This window comes from Ipomoea nil, unplaced genomic scaffold, assembly GCF_001879475.1.
Source record: "Ipomoea nil cultivar Tokyo-kokei standard unplaced genomic scaffold, Asagao_1.1 scaffold2926, whole genome shotgun sequence".
Classification (NCBI taxonomy): Eukaryota; Viridiplantae; Streptophyta; class Magnoliopsida; order Solanales; family Convolvulaceae; genus Ipomoea; species Ipomoea nil.
In genome coordinates, this window is record NW_017619354.1 from 552,997 (window position 1) to 567,434 (window position 14,438).

The 14,438-nt window shown below is 40.3% G+C and overlaps 2 protein-coding genes across 3 annotated transcripts; one reads left to right on the forward strand and one right to left on the reverse strand.

Annotated features, from left to right (window-relative positions):
• The first annotated feature begins 3,087 nt into the window (after positions 1-3,087).
• Positions 3,088-6,325, forward strand: LOC109162028 (D-3-phosphoglycerate dehydrogenase 1, chloroplastic-like). The gene is made up of 5 exons (XM_019310668.1): positions 3,088-3,681; positions 4,305-4,681; positions 4,862-4,972; positions 5,050-5,145; positions 5,455-6,325. Exons 1-5 carry the CDS (start codon positions 3,147-3,149, stop codon positions 6,124-6,126), a joined length of 1,791 nt encoding a protein of 596 aa, XP_019166213.1. The 5' UTR covers positions 3,088-3,146; the 3' UTR covers positions 6,127-6,325.
• Positions 6,326-6,600: 275 nt separating this feature from the next.
• LOC109162029 (sodium/proton antiporter 1) lies at positions 6,601-11,794 on the reverse strand. 2 transcript variants are annotated; one of them, XM_019310669.1, is made up of 10 exons: positions 11,489-11,794; positions 10,917-11,093; positions 10,700-10,828; positions 10,050-10,226; positions 9,841-9,947; positions 9,301-9,421; positions 7,910-7,971; positions 7,485-7,787; positions 6,980-7,274; positions 6,601-6,906 (listed from the first exon to the last, which is right to left on the reverse strand). In XM_019310669.1, exons 1-10 carry the CDS (start codon positions 11,699-11,701, stop codon positions 6,787-6,789), a joined length of 1,704 nt encoding a protein of 567 aa, XP_019166214.1. In that variant the 5' UTR covers positions 11,702-11,794; the 3' UTR covers positions 6,601-6,786. The 2 variants fall into 2 exon arrangements, with proteins under 2 accessions (XP_019166214.1, XP_019166216.1); XM_019310671.1 differs by lacking the exon at positions 11,489-11,794 and having other exon boundaries at positions 10,700-10,842; positions 10,917-11,026.
• Between the last annotated feature and the right edge of the window lie 2,644 nt (positions 11,795-14,438).

The following is a 14,438-nucleotide window of genomic DNA, read 5'->3' on the forward strand; positions in this document are numbered from 1 at the left end:
GATGACAGGCCGGCGGAGGCGTCAGCGCCCGACTGTTCGGACTCATGTCATGCAGTTGCGCACCACCACCGGAGTACAACGCCGGCCACCGCGAGCACTTGTCGCTTCTCTAGAGGACGACGAGCCTACATGTCATAGCCAGGCCGTCAAATCTACACATTGGCGCAATGCTATGGATGTAGAGTTCAACGCTCTAATCCACAATCAGACTTGGCGTCTCGTACCACCCCGACGTGACATGAACGTGATCGGGTGCAAATGGGTGTTCCGGGTCAAAAGGAAGTCTGACGGGTCCATTGAGCGGTATAAAGCTCGGTTGGTGGCGAAGGGCTTCAACCAAGTACCGGGTAAAGACTATCTTGAGACATATAGCCCGGTTGTCAAACCGACAACCGTGCGTTTACTTTTGTCTTTTGCAGTCTCAAACAGGTGGGTCATGCGACAACTGAACGTTCACAACGCCTTTCTAAATGGGCGTGTGAGTGAAGACATTTATATGCGGCAGCCTCCGGGGTATGTGAATCCGGCCTTTCTGAATCATGTCTGCAAGCTCGAGCGCTCTTTGTATGGTCTCAAGCAGGCTCCCCGCGCCTGGTTCACCCGACTACACGAGTTTCTGGTTCAAATTGGGTTTCGTACCTCCAAGACAGACATTTCTTTATTTATTTATGAATCTGGTGATGTAAAAGTGTACTTGTTAGTTTACGTAGACGATATTCTCGTGTTGGGAAATAGTCGTGTTGTGGTAGATGATGTGCTTTCGAAACTAGCTACTGTGTTTCGTATTAGAGACCTTGGCAGACCTCACTATTTTTTGGGCATACAGGCTGTTGACACGGAAGGCGGCCTGATATTGTCGCAACAACGTTACGTCATTGAGTTATTACGCAAGGCGGGAATGGAGACTTGCAAGCCATTGACCACGCCAGTGGCTGTCACGTCGGAGGCCAGTCCGGACTCAGACGTAGTCCTAGATGATCCTACTGCTTATCGCCAACTTGTTGGCTCGCTCATGTACCTGCTCATCACTCGACCGGACCTGTCGTTTGCAGTGAATAGGTTGTGCCAGTTCATGCACCAGCCTATGCAAACTCATTGGGTTGCTCTGAAACGTGTTCTCCGCTATGTGCAAGGCACCATGCACCTTGGCCTTCGTCTCATTCCCACGACTGATCCGGTTCTACATGCCTTTTCAGACTCAGACTGGGCTGGTTGTCCTGTTGGCCGAAAGTCTACAGGTGGTTATGCAGTGTTCCTAGGCCCGAATTTACTATCGTGGGGGTCACGCAAACAACGGACAGTAGCTCGGTCTTCCACCGAGGCAGAGTATAAAGCGTTGGCCGATGTTGCTGCTGAAGTCACTTGGGTTCAGTCTCTCCTTCGTGAACTTGGTCTGCTCCCGCCTACCGTCCCGGTGCTCTGGTGTGACAATTTAGGAGCCACCTATCTGTGCTCCAATCCAGTATTCCACGCACGCACGAAGCATGTTGAAGTCGATTATCACTTTGTCAGGGACAAAGTTACTTCTGGTGCGCTTAAAGTTAATTTCGTGTCCACGCATGACCAGTTGGCGGACATCTTCACTAAACCCCTTTCGTCGGCTCGGTTCAATGAGTTACGGTTCAAGCTGGGCGTGGTACCTTGTCCCTCTTCCGCTTGAGGGGGAGTATTAGGCTAAGAGGATATTCAGGAGTAGTTAATCTATTCTTTAGCTTAGTCTCTGTTAGTTTCCTACTTTTGTGGTGTACTCTTAGTATATATAGTTTCTGTAATTCACTTCAATAATACGTTAAACTTCTTCCCTTATATGTTCACGCTTATACCTCATTTCATTTACTCTTACTATAAACCATTCATACTGTTATGAGTGTTATCTAACCTAAATGATGGCCGAAAATTTGAGAAAAAATATAGCGATCATAAATGAAATGAGAGGCAAATGATTACATTTTTTTTTGAATGATACTGACTCTATTACAATATAGTATCCACTGAAGCACAAACTCACAACCTCCCATATGAGAGTCCAACCCGGGTGCCATCTGAGCACAAGTTGTTTGGCAGTCAAATGATTACATATAGTTTAATTAATAATTATATTAATTGTGATTGTAAAATTTTTATAGGTGAGATTCAATTGCACTTCGTAGTAGAGTATTGGACGATTTAAAAGAGATTGCTAATTACTATTTAGTTACATAAAAATTTATCTCTTATTAAATGAGTTACACATTTTTCCTACTATTATGGATGAGGTCAACTTCTTTACAAACCTTAGTTTATTGACTTGACATCTAAGGGTGTGTTTGGCAAGAGGGAAAATACTAAAGTCAATAGGAAACTGGTTTTCGTCAAAATTCGTCGTGTGATCGAGCAGCATAACTGTGACAGTGTGGAGATTTTGACTTTTTATACCTTCACTAGGCAACAAAAAAAAAAAAAAAAAATTACCTTTCAGACAATTGACAATATTTTGTCTTTAGCATTTGATTTGACTATCTTGAGGCAAATTTTAAGTTAACCTCTCCTTTTTAATTTTTCGATGGGCTAAGAAGTTACCCACCTCAATTTTATTGCATGTTGATTTATTGTATTTTTTATACTTTTATAGATATAATCTTATATTACCTTTTTAGAACTTTATACTATTCATTCAATGTCCTACCTACCCTCTATTTATATATATTTTATTTTAACCATATTTAAAATCAATTAATTATCTCTATTTAGTGTATTATACACTACCCAGTACCCACCGCACTTCTTTTCATATATCCATCTAACTCAACAATTTTCTTTGTTTGTTTCTATCTCTTCGTTATGGATTACATTGTAAATTGTAAATTTAATATATTAAATCAGATTCATTTCTAAAGATAAACTTTCATTTTATAGACATAAAATAAAATTATAATAATTGTAGAATAAAAGTTTACCAATCTAACCTAACACAATTGGGATGAAAATTGAAGTGTACAACTGTACAAGTGATTCAATTGGCTTGAGTCCGACGAACACAAAAGAAGATCTCACCAACCGCGAGCCTGTCGGCTTGGTACTATAAAACATCGCATTTTCCCTTCCGTAAACTTATATTGTTTTTTGCACTTTTCTCTCTCGCCGCAAAACCTTCCAATTCAATTCCAATGGCGGCTTCAGCTTCATCTACCACCCTAATCGCCGCCAAGACCTCCTCCCTCTCATGGAAGAGCAACCTCTCTTCCGTGGCGGCGTTCCGCGTCTCCACTACTGCCGCTTTCCCCCGCCGCCGTGCTCTCCGCTTCGTGGTGCTGGCGATGGACGCCAAGCCCACCGTCCTCGTGGCCGAGAAACTCGGGGAGGCTGGGCTCAGCCTGCTCAAGGAGTTCGCTAATGTCGATTGCTCCTACAATCTCAGCCCCGAGGAGCTCTGCACCAAGATCTCGCTCTGCGATGCGCTGATTGTCCGCAGCGCCACCAAAGTCAGCCGCGAGGTCTTCGAATCCTCCGCCGGACGCCTCAAGGTCGTCGGCCGGGCCGGCGTCGGTATCGACAACGTCGATCTCGCCGCCGCCACTGAGCACGGCTGCCTTGTAGTGAACGCGCCCACTGCCAATACTGTGGCCGCTGCCGAGCACGGCATCGCATTGCTCACCGCCATGTCTCGAAACATTGCCCAAGCCGATGCCTCTGTTAAAGCCGGTTAGTACTTTTTATTATTATTATATTTAATTTAATAATAAAGTTCACTCTAATTTCTTTGCCATTCATGGAAGTTGGAACCTTATACTCAGATCTGCTTGTCCCGAGATGTTTTAACTTTTAATAGCATTTTTCCGCCTCTTTAGAATCCTCTTTTATGGGAATTGGTAAACAATTGTTAATACCAGGAGAAATGATCATTGTATACAGAATCAAAAAGTTTAGCTTTTGATGAGTTGCAATCTGTCTTTTTGTCCTTTTCTTTTTAATGCTGGCATGATATTCTATGTGACCGTAGTACTTTCCCAGTAGGTGTTCATGTGGGTGGCACTTTCTGGTGTCCTACTTTGTTTTCTGAATGTTTGTTCTCTCATTTGAGTTTTTGTATTTTGTATCATTTCCATTGAGAGCTGAAAATTAAATCTAAGGATTGTAAGTAACTTCTCAGTCACTGTGAATAATTTGGTATCTTGACAAGATCTTCATTTGCTGGTTCTGGGATTTGGTGGATTTTCAGTTGATACATTTTGAGTGGGACGTTTCTCATTCATGGTTGTGATTTTTAGAAAACTACAAGCCTTTCAAAAATGGAACTGTGAAGTTTGTCATTATGTGAATTGCAGGAAAGTGGCAGAGGAACAAATATGTTGGTGTATCCCTTGTCGGAAAAACACTGGTTGTTATGGGTTTTGGGAAGGTTGGATCTGAAGTTGCTAGACGAGCAAAGGGGCTGGGTATGCATGTTATTGCTCATGACCCGTATGCCCCAGCTGACCGAGCCCGTGCCATAGGAGTGGAACTTGTGAGCTTTGATGAAGCCATTGCATCTGCAGATTTTATCTCACTTCACATGCCTCTTACTCCTGCCACATCTAAGATGCTAAATGACGAAACTTTTGCTAAGATGAAAAAAGGGGTCCGAATTGTCAATGTTGCTCGTGGGGGAGTAATTGATGAAGAAGCATTGGTGAGGGCCATTGATGCAGGCATTGTGGCACAGGTACTTCATCATTGTTGAGCATATAACCATTACCATTAATGTGCAATCCAACTATCAGCTTAAGCTTTTAGTTGAGATGGAGCATATGCTTCAATTCATCATCCATAAAGCCAAGATTCTTCAGTCGTAATGCATTTATTCATTTCTTATTTTAATTTTTTTTTTTAAATTAAATCTCAGGCGGCTCTTGATGTTTTCACCGAGGAACCTCCAGCTAAAGACAGTAAATTGGTACAGCATGAGCTAGTAACTGTGACTCCACATCTTGGCGCTAGTACTATGGAAGCTCAGGTTTGTGGACGCCATGTTGTTTATTTTGCGAACCCCTCTCCTATATGTTAACAAATGCTATTTGAAAATCAATCCAGGAAGGAGTTGCTATTGAAATTGCCGAGGCAGTGGTTGGAGCTTTGAAAGGAGAGCTTGCGGCTACTGCTGTTAATGCACCTATGGTTCCAGCTGAGGTATTGTCAATTTCCCGTTTCAATTTCTGAAAAGGGCGTGATTTTAGGAGTGGGATATGTGTTGAGCATATAGCCATTAATGTGCAATCCAACTATCAGCTTTGGCTTTTAGTTGGGATGGAGCACATGCTTCAATTTGGTATAGAGCCCGACCAAAGCGACTACGGTCCACGTGTTGCTTGGAACCCACTGCACGCGTGACTACCAGCTTAGGCTTTTAGTTGAGATGGAGCACATGCTTCAATTATATGCAATTGGATTATGCAGATGCGGGGCTGACATTTCAATTTGATAACTATTTGAATGCAGGTATTGACAGAGCTGAAGCCATTTGTTGTTCTTGCTGAGAAACTCGGTAGACTTGCAGTCCAGTTGGTAACAGGTGGGAGTGGTGTGAAAACTGTGAAAGTAACATATGGTTCTGCCAGAGCTCCTGATGATCTTGATACCAGGGTTCTTCGTGCCATGATAACAAAGGGTCTTATTGAGCCCATCTCCAGCGTCTTTGTCAACTTGGTTAATGCAGATTTCACTGCCAAGCAGAGAGGAATCCGAATAGCTGAAGAACGAGTTCTTCTTGATGGTTCTCCAGAAAGCCCGCTCGAGTTCATTCAGGTTCAGATTGCCAACGTGGAATCCAAATTCGCCAGTGCCATTTCTGACTCCGGGGAGATCAGGGTGGAGGGTCGTGTCAAAGATGGAGTCCCGCATTTGACAAAGGTGGGTTCCTTTGAAGTAGATGTGAGTTTGGAAGGCAGTATCATCCTCTGCAGACAGGTTGATCAGCCAGGTATGATTGGCAAGGTGGGTAGCATTTTGGGCGAGGAGAATGTGAACGTGAGCTTCATGAGTGTCGGGAGAAGTGCTCCAAGGAAGCACGCTTTAATGGCAATCGGAGTTGATGAACAGCCCAGCAAAGAATCACTGAAGAGGATTGGCGAAATCCCTGCTGTTGAGGAGTTTGTTTACCTCAAGTTATAAGGCCATAAATGCTCTCAAGCTTCCATTAGGTGCCAGTTTTTGTAGTTCTGTTTTGCTTACAATTAGCTTCTATTTGCGGGGAAAAGAGAGTGATTTGCATGTGCAATTAAGATATGTACTGTGTATGCACTGTTGAGAGCTGTTCTCATTGTCTCAGTTAAGTATCTTTGTTTCTTGGCTTAATCATTTCCATTGCTTATGAGTTATGACTCTTGAATCTTGACAACAATCAGAGCCATTCGTTTGATAACCATAAAGTTTTAAGTTTGACTCCCAGTGAAAGTAATTTATTGACTCTCTTGATATGAGTCAATCAGCTGAAGTCACAAGACAAAATTTATGCAGTATACATCCTTAAATAGTGACAGCGAGTTTAACTTCACTTGTCTCTTAATAAAAGTACAAGAAAAGGGAGGTTGATAAGACTATTTGAGGATCTCACCAAAAAAAAAATAAGACTATTTGAGGAAACAGTAAAAAATCTCTTGCCAGTCTTTTGATCTTCACATGTAAGCTAAACTATGGTAAATTTGCTTCTATCAAGTGGGAATTTGCCTATAATTGGCACCCTGTTCAGTCCTTCACTGCTCAATTTGGTGCAACAAACAGCCAATTGGTTAGTCTGCTGTCTGCCACCAGCAAAACTGAAAAGCCCACATTTTATGAACCAGAAAGGAAAGGAACTTCAGCTAGAGTAGTGGGGAGAGAGAGGTTCAAATTGTGAAGTGCTAGGTATGCAGCAATACCCGCGGCGTAACCGGCAAAAGCAAACCCACTCACCTGCACAATAGAAAATGGTTCAGTTTCTGGTGGCAAAAACATTAGATTATCAAAGGGCAGCTAGAGCACACACCTTTCTGAGATACCAAAAGAAATTCACTTTCTCCATCCCCATAAATGCAACTCCAGCAGCAGAGCCTATAATCAACATGGATCCGCCTGTACCAGCGCAATATGCCACCAGTTGCCAGAACTCAGAATCTTTAGGAATGGAGGAGAGGTCATACATCCCCATTGTGGCTGCAACCAGTGGAACGTTGTCTATAATTGCTGATACAACCCCTATTGCACTTGCAATAAGTTCAGTGTTTGCAATATGGGTGTCGAGGTAATTTGCCAATTCTCGCAGAATACCTGCTGCCTCCAGGCTATTCGACAGAATTTAATCAACACAACGGAATGTTAAAATTGTTTCTTCCAGTTTTATGCAAAGCGAAACTAATATCAGAACTAATCTATCCCGAGGCAGTGGTGGAATTAGGGACTAACAATGAGGCGTATAAATTTGTGTTTAAAAAAAAAAGGTGAAAGGAAACAAACAGTGAGAATAAAACACAACTTTGAATTCTTTAATTTACCTGCTGACGGAGAGAAGGATTCCAAGGAAAAAAAGAACTCCTTGAGTGTCAATGCGTGACAAAGCTTGTGGCACTTTCAAATGCTGTCTTTCAGATTCACCATAGTGAATAGCATCTGTTAGGATCCAAAGTACTCCAAGGCCAAGCAACATACCAATATAAGGAGGCAATCCAGTTAAGGCCTTGAATATTGGTACAAAAACTAGAGCTCCAATACCCACAGAGAAAACAAGCTGTCCCCGAGGGGCCATCTTCTCAGAGGCCAAAACATCTGCAGAATTCTGTCCCTTCCCATTAACTTCACTGAACACAAGAACAAGTCTCAAATCAATTTTCACCCATATTCCCATACTAAACAATTTTAATTGTGTTCTACTATTCCAAAGGTTCAAGAGACATTTTGTACAGCATGTAAAGCAAAATACCTTGCTAAGGACATAAGAGCCAATGGAACAGCTAAAGAGATTGCTGATGGTACAAATAGATCCTGCAAACAGTAGAAATGGATCAAATTTTTCTAAATGGTGTAAAGGTACGACATTCTGGATAAGATGCATAGTAGATGGAAAGAATGACAAGATTGTAGTTTAACTTAAGAACTATAAAATCTATATACTACCAAGTTAATTTAAGAACTACAAAATCTATACACTACAGCAGATAGCCGATGATGCTCTTGAAAATAGGATAGTTGACACAGTAGATATCTAGCAAGTATGTTACAGCAATTATTTAGTAAATCATCATGTCAGCACAGAGTATTATGCATTGCCCTCTTGATTGAACAACCCACACAAGGTCAGATCTCCATTGAACTATCACTCTATCAGTAATTAAATTTCACGAAATTACACACCAACTCACCCCCCACAACAACAATAATAATAAAGTAACAAAAATTAGAACAACAATAATCTTAGGGTTTAGCAGCATTGTAGTTCACATGTGTAAAGTTTTAATTACATATTTGATGATACTCATGGAACAAGCATGCAAATAGTTAGGGCTCGTTTGGTTCGCGGAAAATATTTTAAGGAAAGTGGAATTGGAATTCCATGGAAAAATAATTACTAGGAAGATGAATTTCATTGTTTGGTTGGTGGAAAAAGAATTACTGGGAATACTAATTCTATTGTTTGGTTAGATTTGGAATTGTAAGGAATAATGAGTATAAAGACCTATATGCCCCTACAAATTAATAAAAGTAATATAATTAAAAAAGAAAGCAAGGGTAAAATAGGCAATCTATTCACTTTTTCTTCCCATCCTCCATGGAAAACAAAATCCTTGGTCCAACCAAGGATTTTGTTTTCCTCAAATTTGAGGAATTCATTTTCCAATGAAAAATGAATTCCATGAACCATACACTAGAAAACAACATTTTCCTTCACTTTAAGGAAAATGTTTTCCTTTAGAAAACATTTTCCATGAACCAAACATCCCCTTACAGTCTTGTATACATTGGCTAGAGATATTCAAAGCAAATGCCATCTTATAGATACCCTGCATGCTCTTTAAGTATATAACATGGCAACATGCTAATCATGTTAGGGAAATAATTTTCCAAAAATTATGCAAACAGTTCGGTCATGACTACTTTGGCTCTATCAAATGCAAATATTCCTTGAGAAACTCAACAATGCATACCAATCATTTAAATAGTTCAGTTACCACAAAATTGCCAATGCTAGGCCAAATACTAATATACCAGGAGATATCTGCGAATGCATATTCATCAAAGATTTTCGCCCAATTATAATTCATAGTCCATGAAAATATGATGTGTCCATGCAGATTGATTAAACAGCTGAGAAACCTTCATTGTTGGCAGTGTACTTATTTGACCATGGATCCAAAGCATAGTAGTTGTAACATCACCAATTGGAGTCCATGCTCCACCAGCATTTGCTGCAATCACCACAACAGCGCCAAGAAGCCTGCCAATATAATTTGACAAAGGATTTAGATGGGCGTTTTGTTTTGGGGGGAGTTTGCTATTGCCCATGCTCATTAGAAACTTAGCATTGTTCTGTAACCCATAAATAGTGTTCCAAACATACATATATCCTCTGCTGACACTAAAGAAAATCTCAGATGGCTTCTCCATTGTAATGAAATTTGAATGGCCTAATGAATACTCAAATGCTGACATATTTCAATTACCTAAACTCCTTTTAGATTAGCTTCCAATCCCTACCATCAATAATCATTAAATTTTATTCAACTTAATTTCCAATGTCACCAGAAAAATTAAGTGTCAGGATTTAGTATTGATATTGATAATGTTGTTCTCCTAAGAATCTCTGTCCCCTATTGGAAAACCAGACTGATGAGGTAAAATGTTGCTTGCACTTACTTCCGGTATTCTGATGGAGGTGCCAACTTCCTCAACAAGGATACCATTACAATTGTAGAGGTTAGATTGTCAAGGACAGAACTGAGGAAAAAAGTCACAAAACCCACCTGCAATTATCATCAGCGACTTTTTACTATAAAAGTTAGATCTGATATGCAAGTGACAAGGGTCATAAGGGACAAATATATCAAAGGCTATGTATCACTAACCACCCAAAGCAGAGTTCTTGGTTTGCGAGTTGTAATGTTATCTGTAACCAGCTTAAATCCCTGGTGAGCATCAACAATCTCCACAATTGTCATGGCACCAAGCAGAAAGAACACTATTTCACTGATTTCGCCAGTTGCATGTGACAGCTCTGTAAGAGCTATATCAGTTGAAGGGGCCTGCTCAAGGACATTACAGAGAAACTTGGCTGAGAAAGCAAAAAAATATTGAAGGTAATGAGCTCTTCCATGTCTATTCTGGTGCATTTTTCAGAGGAAAACTATCATTTAGGTTGTGCAAGAGTGACAAAAAATACACTTTTACAGCTACATTCTGTTTGTCTGAAGGACAGTATAATCTACACCGGATTTTAATTCTTCCATTTTTTACATGGGGTTTTAAATCTCTCTGCATTTTCTTTCCAATGTTTCTTTTTCTGTTTCCTTTTTTTTTTCCCTGCAATTTGAAGTAAAAAAGTTGTAAATACTGGACATGAATTATTTGATTATTTCACACCCTTTATTTATATTAACCTTAGCAGACAGGTGTTCCCCATCACCTTTTGTAAGGTTTCGTGTTTCCCACTCCAATACCAAATATATGAACTATACTGAAAGCAAAAATGACTAGATATCAACTACAGAAGGCTTACCCCAATGCTCCGTACAACCCACAAGCTTACAGCCATCAGAAGTCCTACTCCACTCTTATTGAAGGCTAGTGATTCTTCAAATATAATGCCAACATATCCTATCGCAAATAACAATGCCATTGCAATATCCTGAAGTACGACACCTGATCAATCCAACAAAAACTTTTGGAAGGGCCATTGATTTGTAAGCAATGGAATAAAGGCTATGATAAGGAACCTGATTTGCAGCCACCCAAGAATGATTTATTGCCAAAGCTCCAGTACCAGCTGCTGCTAAAATTGCAAGAGCTTTAAGTAAATCCGTCTTTGGCTGGTAACTGGCTTCAAAATCCTCCCAGCTTGTTTCATCAACAGAACACAACGGATCACATGCTCCGGGAGATGATGTGAATTCCTGTATATATCCATAAGAGGTTAGGGATATAGTGTTGTAGAATAACACTCTTCCTATCTGAATCCAAAATCATAGTCAATCACTTAAATATATTCGTATAGTATCAAAAGTTTGAAGTTATTATTTCAAGAGAAATTGGCAATAATCAATTCCACTTTAACTAGCAACATATTTTGATAGCCAAGGTCATATCCAACATCACTAGATTCCAATTACTCTACTTGCAAAAGCTCCAGTATGTTTCAGCAAGACGCTCAATTTGACTGGTGATAATCAACTAAGCTTCGAACATTAGTACAGAAATCTTAACTTGTTGGGACCAAACTTTATAACAGAAATACTAACTTGTTGGAAGATAAGATATTGGTGCTCATTAAATTGGAAAATGGAAGAACCTGAGGTTGAGTCGGCGAAGAAGTTGAAGAGTCCCTGGCTTTATCTTCAGCTCGAGCCAGAAGGCCAACATTCCGGCGAAGCAATCTGGAGGCAGGGCAATCGCTGATTCTGAAGAAGCGAGGCGGATGATGTAAACGGGTAGAAGATAGGGAGAGGTGGCGTTGATTAGAGGTCAAGGCGTAGTGAGTTCTGAGTGGAAGAAGCGTAGACATTTTTGGGATTGAAGGTTTTGGAGGAAGAAGAAGAAGAAGAAGAATGATGAGTGAGTGATGTGAAGAAGATGATACTGTGATACAGAAATGTGTCGAACAACACAGAATCACAGATTCACATTTCGAACAAGCCGGTCCACGTCATGTGACACGTGGCGTACAACTGTACACATTTCGTTCTATCCTATGCATCCCCTCTGTAGGTTTTGGGTAATTGGGTTAGAAAAACAAGCTTATTCAGAGAAGAAAGGGTGATGAAAAAAAAAAAAATCAAATATGCCCCTAAACTTTACCTCAAAGGTCAATTATGTCCCTTAACTTTAAAAAATATAATTAAACTATTAAACATGTCAAATTAGATCAATGAAACCCAAAAATCAGTAAATGTCATTTCAATTCCGCCGACGAATTCAGGCCACCGATAACAAAGTATGGCGACGGTCATCAGATTCCAGTCGTCTTCCACCGGAGAAGGCGGCCAGAATCTTCTCCAATAAAGTTAGCGAAATTCTGGACAGTTTGTGTCGAAGGGGCTACAACCTCACATCGTCGGCGATCGTCAACATCGACCCTCCTGGGACTTCGCCGACCTTCAATTCAATCGCCGTTCACAATTGGGAGATCGCGACCAGGCAGTGGAGTCACATGGACGGTTACAATCGCGACCTGCAAATCAACAACCTTCTATTGGGGGTGGTGGTTCGTCGACCCAGGCGGCCATCCGGAAGGCGACCGGAATTTGACAATCGTCGCCGGTTACAGGAATTGAAATGACCTGTTGATACTGTTAATTACCACGTAAGTAGTAATTAAGTAAATACGAGACCAATTAAAGCAAGTAAATGTCTTTTATTGATCACGGTGAAGGCCCTAAGTACAATCTACTTGGTTGCTCTGAGTACCGACTGACTGCGGTCGGGATTCTCTAATAACAACCTATCGATCGTCCAAAAGTCCCTCACACTGTAGCTATCGCGGATATTTATAGTCGCGGCACCGGAGACACAAATCCGGCCGTTCGACATGCTTCCCACGTAGCCACCACGTGTCGCCGTCCCGGGTGCCCTGCCTGTCAACACGTGGAGCCGCCACGTGTCTCTCGTCAGCTCTCTCGCCAAAGGGCTACCACTCGGTGGTCGACACTCCCGCTCAGGCAACTCCCGGTCAGATCCCGACTGGGTTCTTCACAAGAAGCCCGACCTGTTACCTGCAAAGACAAGAAGACAAAGACAAAGGCACACCAGCCGGGGTAAAGTTATGCCGGTCGGGATATTCCCTATCACCTGTAATAACAGGTCATTTACCGATTTTTGGACTTCATTGATCCAATTTGACATGTTTGAGGGTTTAATTGTACTTTTTAGAGTTTAGGGGCCTAATTGACATTTGGGGTAAAGTTTAGGGACATATTTAACCCTTTTCTCAAAAAATAAAAATAAAAAATAAAAAATTCATGCAAACACTTGATTTTTGACAGACTTGTATGACTCATTGAATGTTCTGATTTTTGCGCCCTAGTCGCGTGAAGCGCAACCCAGCGCCCAGCCAAGCGCGTTACTGAGTCACTGACCCTTTACCGTTTTTCTTTTTTTTTCAGTTTTTTTTTTCTTTTTCTCTCCTCTCTCATATTTCTTTGCTAATCACACCTGCAAAAACTCCTAAAAACTATAACTATTAAGGATGCTCTTATACTATGAATCAGATTCACAATGCATTGTGAACCCTAGTGTAGTAGTGTATGTGTCTTGTATTATAAATTATTATGTAACTTAAGAATATGAATTTTGTATTTGAAACAAATTAATAATTGTGTTTTATATTATGAATTTTTGTGTCTTGTGTTGTGAAATTATGGAACTATGAACACACATTATGTACCCAAATCAAATTTGAAAAATAAATAAATATATAGCATGCTTATGTGTCTTGTGTTGTGATTTTTTATATCTTGTATTATAAAATTATGTATCTTACGAATATGAATTTTGTACCTTATTATTTTAATATAGAGTCCATAATATGATATAAATTGCCCATTTCACTTCCTACGTTAGAATTGGTACTTGGAAATTTAGCGGGAAGCCCAGTCAGAATTTTGGCCGTTAATAGGCCCATATCAATAAAATAAGTATATAAACGGATCAAGGGCTTGAAGGCAAATTATGCTATGCATCCGTATGCACCATGGCAAATTATGCTATGCATCCGTATGCACCAAGCATGGTGCATACGGATGTAAAAACGACGTCGTTTTAATAAAACATGCGTCTTCCCTTAAAAAAAAAAATCAGGTTCGATTCCCAGCAACAACATATAAACTAAAATTCCATAATCGATGGACTATAATTCCATAATCGATGAACTATAATTTCATAATCGATGAACTATAATTCCATAATCTAATCTATGAACTAAAAATTCCAGAATGAATGAACTAAAATTCCATAATCTATAAACTAAAATTTCAGAATCGATGAACTACAATTCCATAATCGATGAACTATAATTCCATAATCAATGAACTATAATTCCATAATCTATGAACTAAAATTCCAGAATGAATGAACAATATAATGTTGTTGCTGGGAATCGAACATGAATTTTTTTTAAAGGGGAGACGCGCGTTTTTTAATAAACGACGTCGTTTTGGCTTCCGTATGCACCATGCATGGTGCATACGGATGCACAGCATAACTATCTAGGCTTGAAGATCATTCCACTCATCAAATGGCAATTT